Source organism: Oncorhynchus kisutch, linkage group LG9 (genome assembly GCF_002021735.2).
Source record: "Oncorhynchus kisutch isolate 150728-3 linkage group LG9, Okis_V2, whole genome shotgun sequence".
Classification (NCBI taxonomy): domain Eukaryota; kingdom Metazoa; phylum Chordata; class Actinopteri; order Salmoniformes; family Salmonidae; genus Oncorhynchus; species Oncorhynchus kisutch.
The window spans coordinates 2,266,387-2,279,882 of record NC_034182.2 but is presented as its reverse complement, the minus strand read 5'-3'; the positions used below and the strand labels follow the sequence as shown (position 1 = coordinate 2,279,882).

Here is a 13,496-nt window from a genome sequence, read left to right as displayed (position 1 = left end):
TGGGCCCAGTAGAAAGCCCCTTGGTAATAACCAGGTCCAGAGTGTGGTCGCGGTTATGGGTGGGCCCATTAGAAAGCCCCTTGTTAATAACCAGGTCCAGAGTGTGGTCGCGGTTATGGGTAAATCAAATCAAATCAAATTTATTTATATAGCCCTTCGTACATCAGCTGATATCTCAAAGTGCTGTACAGAAACCCAGCCTAAAACCCCAAACAGCAAGCAATGCAGGTGTAGAAGCACGGTAACATGTTAGATAAAGTCCATAGAGTTCAAAAGATGAATACGTTCGATGGCCTTGGCGTCAGCATGAATATTAAAATCGCCCAACACAATGATTTTATCATAGTTCTCAAGGACAATCGAGAATAGTTCAGAGGAATCAGTAAAACAAGTTGGGCAGTACTTTGGTGGTCTATACAGGTAACTGATGCAAGCAGTAGAATCAGATTTAAAAATCAGGTAAAACTACACCTAATGGAACAGCGGGGACTGTGAAGAGACACACACACAGGAACAGCTTGGGGCGGCAGGTGGTTAGTGCGTTGGGCCAGTAACTGAAAGGTTGCTAGATCGAATCCCCGAGCTGAGAAGGTAAAAATCTGTCGTTCTGCCCCTGAACAAGGCAGTTAACCCATTGTTCCCCGGTAGGCCGTAATTGTAAATAAGAATTTGTTCTTAACTGACTTGCCTGGTTAAATAAAAAATAAAAACAAATGACCAGCCATTTCTGTAGGAGTTGATATGGTTTCCAAGTCCTCTGTTGCTTATTCTGACAGGGAGGACTGGATCAGTACCAGACCCTGTCAGTCTCTATAACAGTTTGATGTTGCTGGGACTGGATCACTACCAGACACTGTCTGTCAGTCTCTATAACAGTTTGATTTTGCTGGGACTGGAGCAATACCAGGCCCTGTCTGTCAGTCTCTATAACAGTTTGATGTTGCTGGGACTGGAGCAATACCAGGCCCTGTCTGTCAGTCTCTATAACAGTTTGATGTTGCTGGGACTGGAGCAATACCAGGCCCTGTCTGTCAGTCTCTATAACAGTTTGATGTTGCTGGGACTGGAGCAATACCAGGCCCTGTCTGTCAGTCTCTATAACAGTTTGATGTTGCTGGGACTGGAGCAATACCAGGCCCTGTCTGTCAGTCTCTATAACAGTTTGATGTTGCTGGGACTGGATCACTACCAGACACTGTCTGTCAGTCTCTATAACAGTTTGATGTTGCTGGAAATAATCCTGGAACCCTTGTGGTTGGGGTGAATCCCGTCTCTTTTAAAAAGTGCTGGTTGCTCCCACAGCAAATCAAATTTGTCCCAAAAGGAGACATTCCTGTTTCTTCAGGTACTTATTCAGGGCAAAGAGTCAGCTGGAACATCGGTAGCACGGGAGGGTGCCAGAGATGATTATTATCTTCCCTGTGCTGGCGGGGGTCTTAAACATTGTTTGTAGTCCTCCCTCAGTTCCTCAGATTTCTTAAAACGAAGGTAGTTAAAACCTACCTGAGTGACGATGGTGTCAATATTGGAGTAGTAAGCCAGAACTCTGGGCAGGAGAGAGTTGTTGTCATGGACATGGGCTCCTGGGTAACAGTGGACCTTGGTTGGGGACAGACCGTAGGCAGGCCAAAATCTCTCACCATCGAGCTGCCTACAATGATGGTGGCCGATGGGGAAACGACCTACTGAACTGTGGTGGCCGTGGGGGGCTGTTGGTATACACCGAGGATCCATACTGACTCCCGGGGCTGGTAGGTCCATCTCAAACTGGGCAAAGCTGTTTGCTAGCTGAATCCGATCTTCTTGGATAGATGTGTGGCCAGAATGCCTCCCCGATCTCCTACGCCTTGCTCCCATGGGCCATGGAGTTGAACTTAGCATCTGTCTGTTGGATTGGGACGGATCAAGACTTATTGACATATTGATATAACAGGGGCTAAGATGGGGAGAGGTCTGTCCATAAAGTGCTGTTCTGCCTTCTTCACAACACTATCACCAAGGCAGGTCCTACAGACCCTAGTTTGGTCGACCTGGACTACTGTTCAGTCGTGTGGTCAGGTGCCACAAGGCGGGACTTAGGAAAATTACAATTGGCTCAGAACAGGGCAGCACAGCTGGACCTTAAAAGTACACAGGGAGCTAACATTAATGATATGCATGTCAATCTCTCATGGCTCAAAGTGGAGGAGAGATTGACGGGGTCGGCCTCAAAACTTTAGCTATCGTTAAAAAATGATTTCATGTAATCTATTTGATAAAAACAACTAACCGAGTGTAGACAGTACACTGTTTTGTTGAGCGCTCTGATGACTTTTCATCAGAAATATGTGATTATGCTTCTTTAGCTTTGTGTTTGTGTGTGCATATGAGCACACGTTTGTTTGTGTGTGTATGCATGCTTAACCATGTGTGTGTCATTACTCTCTCATAATCCATACGACCAACACAGTTAGTTTATGATTGTGTTACCGTCGCTAATGTTTATATGCAACACTATTTATCTTCCCTGGCATTTCCATGTTAAATATTCATACATTAGCTAATACAGTTAGCATGAGATTGGTTCCCACTGGCTTATCCTTCTAGTCAAGTCAGCATTTTCTCACAACTCACTGTGTACTGCTAAGGTTCAGTCTCGGCTGGCGTTGCTAAATTTGGCTATGATGCTATTAGACAACGTGATACCGTATTTGCCTATGTGGGTTCTACTTTGCTACTTATGTTCTTCAGTAATATGCAATTGACTCCAGATAAGTACACTAAGTTTAAATGTGCAGCTCACTTCACCATTTCCAAGATATCCTTCTAGATACTGTACAGTGCCTATAGAAAGTCGACACCTCCATTTTGTTGCATTACAAAGTGGGATTGAAATAGATTTAATTGTCATTTTTTGTCATTGATCTACACAAAATACTCCATAACAAAGTGAAAAGTAAATTTGATATATATATATATATATATATATATTTTACAAATGAATCAATTTAAATAACTCAAATATAGTTGTTGCATAATTACTCTCCCCCTTTGTTTAGGCAGGTCTAAATTAGTTCAGATGTCAAATTTGGCTTAACAAATCACATGATAAATGATATGGCCTCACTCTGTGTGAAATAATAGTGGTTGCCGTGTTTTTTGAATGACCCCCCCCCCCATTCTTTTGTCCCCATACATACAACATAGGTAAGTTAAATGGCTGTGATAGGAGAACATAAACATATTATGCATATGTAGTCTTTAGTGCACTTATTCAAAGGCCCAAGCCATTGTACAAGAAGTCTACTTAGGTTCAAGGAAATATTCAAGAGCGTTGTAGTTTAGTATGGTTAATGTCATCTCTCCTTTAAATTATACCTATTTAAATGTTGTGGTTTTGGGGTACAGCAGTGAAAGTGGCATGTTTGGGAACTTTCTCTTTTCTCTAACCCATCTCTCCTCTCCTAGGCATCCCTGTCTACCTACCTCTCTGTCTCTCTCTTTTCTCTAACCCATCTCTTCTCTCCTAGGCATCCCTGTCTACCTATCTCTCTGTCACTCTCTGTCTCTCTCTGTCTCTCTCTCTTCTCTCTCTCTCTCTCTTCTCTCTAACCCATCTCTCCTCTCCTAGGCATCCCTGTCTACCTATCTCTCTGTCTCTCTCTGCCTCTCTCTGCCCCTCTCTCTCTCTCTCTCTCTCTCTCTCTCTCTCTCTCTCTCTCTCTCTCTCTCTCTCTCTCTCTCTCTCTCTCTCTCTCTGTCTCTGTCTCTCTCTGCCTCTCTCTCTCTCTCTCTCTCTCTCTCTCTCTCTGTCTCTCTCTTTTCTCTAACCCATCTCTCCTCTCCTAGGCATCCCTGTCTACCTATCTCTCTGTCTCTCTCTGCCTCTCTCTCTCTCTCTCTGCCTCTCTCTCTCTCTGTCTCTTTCTGCCTCTATCTGTCTCTCTCTGTCTCTCTCTGCCTCTCTCTGTCTCTCTCTGTCTCTCCCTGTCTCTCTCTCTGTCTCTCTCTGCCTCTCTCTGCCTCTCTGTCTCTCTCTCTGCCTCTCTCTCTGCCTCTCTCTCTGCCTCTCTCTCTGCCTCTCTCTGTCTCCCCCTGCCAATCTCTCTCTGTCTCTCTCTGCCTCTCTCTCTCTCCATCTCGCTCTCCATTTCCATCTCTCTCTGGTATGATATAACAGTTGGACCATATAGGCACTCTACAAAGGTCATAAATCCTCTTCCCCTCCACAGAGAGAGGGAGGCCCCTACCACACATACTAAGGGTCCCCACTGCGTCATATATACTTTATGATCCCTCCTAGAGAGTCATACTGACTGAGTCACCCCAGGCCTTCATAACCAGCTAATATACAACTCGTCATATTTTATGATTCAGCTCTGTTCCTCACAAGTGATAAGGAAGTTGCTGTGGAGGCAGAAATCATCTCCTTGGAAAGGGGCATTTCTGCAGTATATAATCTGCATCACATGATTATACGAATAGCCGCTGGATACTGGTGCTTGGTGTCATCGGAGGGCTGAAGAATAAATCAGTGACCTACACTAGCTAAACGAGGCCTGAAAAACAAGTCAGAGACCTACGCTAGCTAATCTATCAATAATCAGAGTCATGAGAACAAAGGATGTCATGTACACTGTGTCAATCAATCCACAAGCAGATTTCAGATCAGTGTGAGTAGAACCTAATGTGCTCGTTGATCAGCGGGAAACATTTTCTCGGGTTCATTTTCTGTTTCTGTTTCAGTGCATCTCAAACTGTAATATCAAGATTTCGGCTGCAAGGCCTTACTCAAGACACAAAGGAAAGGCGAACGCTCACTAGAAAAGTGTATCAGTTGGTTGGAGCACCTGCCTGAGGTTCTGATGAAGAGCCTGTCCTTGATGTTCTACTCTGGAGACTGCAAATGTTCCGTGCTCAGATGACTCAACTGGTTGCTATAGTTACGCCTTGTTAATGAAGAGAAGGTGTGTACAGTATGTTCCAGGAGTAATGAATGCCGATGTCATCACTGTGTCCAAGTCAGGCAGTTCTATCCTGGGTAGAGCTACGGTGGAACAGATAATTAAATGGTAATTAGGATAATTCATCCTTACCGTATTCACCATTGTCATCGTCGTTGTCATCACCATGACCATCATCATAATTTTTGCACTGAAGTAATGGAAATCAAATAAAATCCCAATAGATCAACAGTCTTGATTCTTCATCCATACTCAGACCTGAATAAGCCCTTACTAACTAACAAAATGACCATACACCTGAGTGATATGGAGCACTCCCCATGGCTGTGTACATTGAGGGCCCTGCTCTAGCAGTTTTCTCAAGTCCATGGGGTTAGTAATGGTGCTCAGGGAAACTGTTTCTGGCACCGGCTCTACTCAGGGAGGCCATGTTGGGGAGGTGGAGTAATTTCCTGAGAGGAGAGGATTTCTCCGGGTTGAGCTCAGTAAGCTAATGCTGAGGTAACTGATTTCTCTAGGATTAGCTGTCCACTGAGTAAAATACCATTCTTAGAGGCTAGCCATCTCACTCTCGCGCTCTCACTCACCCCCCCTCCCCCTCTATCCCCCCCTCGCTCTCATTTCTCCCCCTCCGCCCGGCATGAGGTCAGGAGCATTGTGTTGTGGGATGGTCTCAGAGGGACTATTGTCCTCTCATGCCCCGTTCCTCTACGATGGATCTTGACCCCCGACCCCCTCCTCTAATCAAATATGAGGAAATGCCAGTAAATTACAGCGTCCTTCATATCTGCTGCAGTCTAAACTGCTTGGTCTGTCTGTTAGGCAGGGATAGGGGAGCGAGGGGAAGAGGAGTGGGTTAGAGAGAGAGAGGGAGAGACTGTTTGCACAGTGCTCAGGGGACAGAAACCAGGAGGAGTGGGTTAGAGAGAGAGAGGGAGAGACTGTTTGCACAGTTCTCAGGGGACGAAAACCAGGAGGAGTGGGATATGTGGAATGAGAGAGGGAGGAAGAGAGATTGAGATGAAAAAAGGGGCTGTTCTGTTTTGCACTTTATTGTTGTATTATTTTGGTCAAGACATGAAAAAATAAGATGAACTTTTTGAAGAGAACCTGTAAGTCTGCAAGCACACACACAGAACACAACCTGAGAGATGTCAGTCGGGTCGGAGTCACATGTCCTTCAGGATAGTAGCTCCAGGGATGTGACTGTAGTCACACACACACACACACACACACACACACACAGAACACAACCTGAGAGATGTCAGTCGAGTCAGAGTCACATGTCCTGCAGGATAGTAGCTCCAGGGACGTGACTGTAGTATCAACAGATTTCCTATTTGGGTTACCGGCCTGACATGCACACACACACACACACACACTGCTAAGAGACTACTAATTAGTGGCCGGAGGAGGACTCTTTTTGTCTGTTCCCTTCCTGTGGCAGACACACAAGTTCCTCTGTGTCCTATCTCTCCACATATAAAGAGAGAGCGAGGGGGGAGAGAGGGAAAGAGAGGAAGTGTGTGTTTAAGACACCGTCTTGTTTGGACATGGAGCTCATTGCGTGAACCTACTCAACCTTCTCACCCCCTACACAAGGAAGTGGAGGTGGGATCAACTATTAACAGGTAACACAAACTGCCTTAGCACCTCTGAGTTGACTTGGTATGCAGATGGTGGTGTGGCATCTCTGGTGCGCCGGCATTTTACACACTTTCTGATTGAGTGGGAGTCTGGAGAGGTGGGGACTGGGGGACTCAAGTGTCTGGTAGTAGAGAATGGCTCTCGCTTTGAGTTGAACGACTTTTACCTATTTAGATAGGAGAACAAATAGAACAAAATAGTTTTTGAGAGAGAGACAGGGAGACCAAAAGAGAGGGAGGAAATCCCTGCTTCAAACCCACTTGTAGCATACTTCCTTCCCTTCCTCTGAACCAGCCCTTTTCTCTAACTCATTTTCCTCCCTCCTTTCCTCGGGATTCAGTAAAACTGTTGTAGTTACTCTGAAGTAAGTTGGAGTGTATCCACTAGGCTTTCATCTTTTTCTCTCTCTTTCTCTGGTTCTCTCACCGGTTCTCTCACCGCTGCTCTTTCTCTGGTTCTCTCACCAGTTCTCTCACCGCTGCTCTTTCTCTGGTTCTCTCACCAGTTCTCTCACCGTCTGTTTTATTCTCTCCGTAGTAAGTTTGGAGTTCCTCCACTGCCTCTCTCCCTGAGATGGCTGGGTGGACGGGGGAGAGGGAGAGGAGGAGGGAGAGGCTGGGGTGCTGGTGTGTTCTTTACACAGGCAGATGAGTAAACTTGAGGGATGAAGAGGAAAAGAGAGAGAATAAAAAGCCAGAGAATGAGATTTGGTTTGTAGATTTATGCAAAAAAGTTTCAGAGAGAGGGAGAGAGAAAGAGAGAGAAAGAGAGAGAACGAGACAGAGAGAGAGAGAACGAGACAGAGAGAGAACGTGAAATAAGAACAGACAGAGTGGGAGAAAAGTGATGAAAGGGATATTGTGACAGGGAGGGAACATGATGTACATTAGGAAGTCAGAGAGGATAGAGAATGAGAAAAGAGAGAGGTGGTTTGATGTGGAGGATAAAGACAGGCATTCCTGTCTTCTCCCTCTGGACCACTGCACCCAGAGATGGGTTGCACAAAGAACCCAAGTTGTCTAATAACCCCCAGAAGGGGAACCTATGATAGCTCCAGAGAAAGGCTGCGTCCCAATTGGCACCCCGTTTCCTTTATAGTGCACTACTTTTGACCAGGGCATTAGGGCTCCAGTCAAAAGTAGAGCACTATTTCGGTAATATGATGCCATTTGGGACACAGTCTCTCTTGGGTTCTTCATCTATCAGGAAATCCCAGTATAAAGGGTGTTGGCTGTAACTGATAAGGGTCACAATTCGCAGGGCCACAGTTTTTGTCTCAAGTTTTTTATGGAGTGTAATTACCTCTGATGACTGTAAACATATTGACGTGAAATGTTAACCCATACCATAATATTACTGTCTGAAACCACGTGTGACTTCACTGGCTGGTACTTTACATGGGCTAGAGTAACGTGACTCAAATTCAATAGACCTGCTGGTCTTTTGTGTACGTGTGCAACACGTGTGTGTGTGTGTGTGTGTGTGTGTGTGTGTGTGTGTGTGTGTGTGTGTCTGAGCAACACGTGGTTGTGTGTGTCTGTGCAACACGTGTGTGTGGTTGTGTCAGTGCAACACGTAGGTGTGTCAGAAAAGGAGCACAGAGACTGAAGTTTTATATTAGCTAGTGTAATACGACACATTGAATAGTGAACGTGTGTGTGTGTACACGAGACAGATTATCTAGGGAGTGATCATTCAATCAAAGACGATGATTAATCTTCTCTGCATGCATTCAGTGTGTGATTGATGGCCCAGTGGTGTCTGGGTAATGTAGTAGACAATGAGGTCGGAGAGGAGCGGGGAGTCGATAGGGTTCAGGGGAAATTAACACACCAGGGGTGAGTCATGGACATCGCCACGGCGGTACCACGGCAACCAAATATGGTGGAGTGACCCGGGCGACGTCTCAGTAATGATGATGGAGTGGTGCATTATGGGAAACACAGGCATCTATTGCCCATGCGTCTCTGGTGAGAAATGTCTGCCTTTCCTGCGCACTCTATTGCTCACTGTTGTTTTCCTTTGGCATGGTGCACATATGCCATTTAGACAGGGACATTTAGTTCCAAGGGTTTTTCTGTCAACCCGCTGGGTCTCAACCTTTTCATACTGTCACAGGAATAGAACAACATGAAACTGGTTGCACACAGGACATCAGCCATTTTGGCTCAGTTGCAATGGAGTCATGGAGGGATGATCTCATAGTTTCTTCTATTTTGACTTGAAGGGAGCAACACGCAATTTTTCTCAGAAACCACACTTGAGGCCGTCATGCTGTCTGGTTTTGCCCTATGTCATGTGACGGGCCAGAGGCCTCAGCGAGGGTGATGGTTATCTCCTCTCAGTAGTAGAGGGGGACCCTGGGATATGTGGTCTCCAGTCTTTCTACTATATCAACATCTGGTTACACAGGGTTATAAAGAGAGAGAAGAATAAAACATACTGCCACAGTTTTGCCTAATAGCCTTTTTTTTTGTGCTAAATCTGTGTATTTTTTTGTGTTTTCCTCTATCTGGTCGTGCCTGTGCTTATTAAATCAATTGCAGTACAATCAACTCCTTAGATTCAGCAGGGGAGCAGGCCTGAACAGTGTTTGAATGGAACCGTGTCCTTGAGGTGGATGAGTTATGATGGTGGGTTGTTTGTGTGATCTGATGGTACCAAGGGCAGTAAACAAACACTGCTGATCCAATGTTCAAGGTTGTACATTGAACATAGGCCGTGCTTGTCAATGTACATACAAACAAATATTCTGTCGTTTCCACATGTGAAACTACCCACAACATTCTCACCATGTTCCTCCCTCTCTCACGCTCTCCCTCCCTCCCTCCCTCCCTCCCCATATCAGGACTCGAAGCGCTCGGCGGAGATCGTACCATCGCCCTCCCTTGACGTGTTCTTACCGGAGGATGAGGTCAATCCGTATGAGTCCGTCACCACCGCCGTGACCCGCAAGCCCTGCTCGCTGGACATCGGCCTCTTCAACGCCTGCCCCCTCAACGGTAAGGACACACCCAGACCACCTGTTCAACAACCTCTGTATACTACATTCACCTCCGTTACCGTTGTCAGTACCCATACTACTGTAGATTTTGAATATATACTACTGGTCTAAAGACCACCTACTTATTCAAGGGTTCTTCTTTATTTTTACTATTTTCTACATTGTAGAATAATAGTGAAGACATAATCTATGAAATAACACATGGAATCATGTTGTCAATGAAAAAGTTGACTACAAATAGCCACCCTTTGCCTTGATGACAGCTTTGCACACTCTTGGCTTTGCACACTCTTCTCTCAACCAGTTTCGTGAGGTAGTCACCTGGAATGCATTTCAATTAACAGGTGTGCCTTGTTAATTTGTGGGATTTCTTTACGACTTAATGCCTTTGGGCCAATCAGTTGTGTTGTGACAAGGTAGGGTGGTATACAGAAGTTAGCCCTATTTGGTAAAAGACCTTGTCTATATTATTGCAAGAACAGCACAAATAAGCAAAGAGAAATGACAGTCCATCATTACTTTAAGACATGAAGGTCAGTCAATACAGAAAATGTCAAGAACTTTGAAAGTTTCTACAAGTGCAGTCGCAAAAACCATCAAGTGCTATGATGAAACTGGGACCATCACAGGAAACGAAGAGCCAGAGTTAACTCTGCTGCAGAGGATAAGTTAATTAGAGTTAACAGCCTCAGAAATTGCAGCCCAAATGAATGCTTCATAGAGTTCCATATGTGTAATTGCATAGTTGTGATGTCTTCACTATTATTCTACAATGGAGAAATAGTACAAATAAAGAAAACCCCTGGAATGAGGAGGTGTGTCCAAACCTTTGACTGGTACTGTATATAATGAAGTAATTACAGGAACAACGATGGTCAGCTCCGTAACTACAGTCACCTACGTTACAATCGGCCGCAGTTACCCCCGTCACCGCTGTCTGCACGATCACAGCTGTTGGATGTGAATAAAAGAGATCTGGACTCAGTGATGTTTCATACTGTAGGATATCTGGAGATCAAGATTAACCCAACCTGTCACGCAGTCACCACTCAGCAGCAGGTCCACATTCTCGTTGTCATTGATACCATATCCGCTCTGTCAGTGTGTGATCAGATGTTTGAAGAGGGCATAGAACTCCTTAGAACGAGGGCATAGAACTCCTTAGAACTCCTTTCAGAAGCCGTCGCAGCACAATGCCCAGCGTTCTCATTTTACTCTCTACCAATACCATGGTGGGCTACACCACGGGTTGTCCTGGCAACTGTGCCTCTACCACACTCCCAGTAAAAAGGTGGTGAGTCAGCGGTGGTTGTCATGGTAACTGTGGTTGAATCACTCCTGGTGAGAGTTAGGCTGTTTGGTTGGTTGGTTTTTTGGTTGTCTTTTGCTGTGTGATTGAATTCTAATGAGTGAAGGAAACCTACATGCAGTTGTATACATCTCTGGTGTGTGTGGAGCTTCTTCATTTCAGTCTACAAGGACAGTCACTCTGAGTCACTCCACACAGACAGAGACTGACTGACTGACTGACTGACTGCCTGCCTGCCTGCCTGCCTGCCTTCCTTCCTTTCTTCTGAGATGAGATTTCTCCAGGGGTCAGCTCCGGATAAGTGCTAACTAAACTAATCAGAGGAGGGCTGGGGGGAATCAGGGATTCCTGCATTTAGCCCAATCACTCAGATCTGTAATGAGACATGACTGTGAGCCACTCACTCCATGAGAGACATGGAGAGAAAGCGAGAGATAGAGAGAAGGAGCGACCGAAAGAGTGCGAGGGAGACATGGAACAAGGAGAAGAGCCCAGTCTGGGGCTGAACATTTCTCTGGTATTTTACAAATGATCCATCCCAAGAATAAATCACTTTTCTCTGGATAACCCTGTTTTTCCTGACAAAATTGGAAGCGTATAAAGCACATCAATATGTCTGGAATTGATTAGAGTTTTGATCAGCATGAAAATTCAAGCCTGATGCTACCTGAGCCTGATTTAAAAAAAGAAAAAAATATTTAACCTTTATTTAACCAGGTAGGCAAGTTGAGAACAAGTTCTCATTTACAATTGCGACCTGGCCAAGATAAAGCAAAGCAGTTCGACACATACAACGACACAGAGTTACACATGGAGTAAAACAAACATACAGTCAATAATACAGTATAAACAAGTCTATATACAATGTGAGCAAATGAGGTGAGAAGGGAGGTAAAGGCAAAAAAAAGGCCATGGTGGCAAAGTAAATACAATATAGCAAGTAAAACACTGGCATGGTAGATTTGCAGTGGAAGAAATGTGCAAAGTAGAAATAAAAATAATGGGGTGCAAAGGAGCTAAATAAATTAATTAATTAATTAAATACAGTAGGGAGGTAGTTGTTTGGGCTAAATTATAGGTGGGCTATGTACAGGTGCAGTAATCTGTGAGCTGCTCTGACAGTTGGTGCTTAAAGCTAGTGAGGGAGATAAGTGTTTCCAGTTTCAGAGATTTTTGTAGTTCGTTCCAGTCATTGGCAGCAGAGAACTGGAAGGAGAGGCGGCCAAAGAAATAATTGGTTTTGGGGGTGACCAGAGAGATATACCTGCTGGAGCGTGTGCTATAGGTGGGAGATGCTATGGTGACCAGCGAGCTGAGATAAGGGGGGACTTTACCTAGCAGGGTCTTGTAGATGACATGGAGCCAGTGGGTTTGGCAATGAGTATGAAGCGAGGGCCAGCCAACGAGAGCGTACAGGTCGCAATGGTGGGTAGTATATGGGGCTTTGGTGACAAAATGGATTGCACTGATAAGCCATACATTAGACATTATGAACCATACATTAAAGACATTTTATGATCCCAAGCACCAAACAAATTGAATGATTTTTCCGTTATCCAATACATAGCCTATGATATACAGTATAGGCTACCGCACATTTCGCACGACAGAAAAACAAAGCCCTTAGATGTAGCTAGCTACAGTGCATTCGGAAAGTACTCAGACCCCTTGACTTTGTCCACATTTTGTTACGTTACAGCTTTTATTTTAAAATGTATTACATTTACAATTGAAAACAGGTTTTTAGAAATGTTTGCAAATATATGAAACATAAAAAACAGATACATTATTTACATTAGTATTCAGACCCTTTGCTATAAGACTCGAAACTGAGCTCAGGTGCATCCTGTTTCCATTGATCATCCTTGAGATGTTTCTACAACTTGATTGTAGTCCACCTGTGGTAAATTCAATTGATTGGACATGGTTTGGAAAGGCACACACCTGTCTATATAAGGTCCCACAGTTGACCGTGCATGTCAGAGCAAAAACCAAGCCATGAGGTCAAAGGAATTGTCCATGGAGCTCAGAGAAAGGATTGGGTCGAGGCACAGGTCTGGGGGAGGATACCAAAACATTTCTGCACCATTGAAGGTCCCCAAGAACACAGTGGCCTCCATCATTCTTAAATGGAAGAAGTTTGGAACCACCAATAATCTTCCTAGAGCTGGCTGCCTGGCCAAACTGACCAATTGGGGGAGAAGGGCCTTGGTCAGGGAGGTGACCAAGAACCAATGGTCACTCTGACAGAGCTCCAGAGATCCTCTGTGGAGATGGTTGTCCTTCTGGAAGGTTCTCTCATCTCTGCAGCACTCCACCAATCAGGCCTTTTTGGTAGAGTGGCCAGACCAAAGCCACTCCTCAGTAAAAGACACATGACAGCCCGCTTGGAGTTTACCAAAGGCACTTAAAGACTCTCAGACCATGAGAAATTCTCTGGTCTGATGAAACCAAGATGGAACTCTATTCCACATGTTGTGTTACAGCCTGAATTCAAAATTTATTAAATATATATTTTTTCACACCCATCTTCACACAATACCCCATTATGACAAAGTGAAAACATGTTTTGAAATGTAAAACATGTATTGAA

The 13,496-nt window shown here is 44.7% G+C and overlaps 1 protein-coding gene across 5 annotated transcripts in view; it reads left to right on the top strand.

The window, feature by feature from the left end:
* Positions 1–13,496, top strand: part of LOC109883481 (ankyrin repeat and sterile alpha motif domain-containing protein 1B) — a 222,995-nt gene that overhangs the window by 49,437 nt on the left and 160,062 nt on the right. For all 5 annotated transcript variants that reach the window (XM_031831464.1, XM_031831463.1, XM_031831465.1 and 2 more), the window contains exon 8: positions 9,439–9,592. In XM_031831464.1, the coding sequence (XP_031687324.1) occupies positions 9,439–9,592 (154 nt within the window). The remainder of the gene's footprint in view (positions 1–9,438; positions 9,593–13,496) is intronic.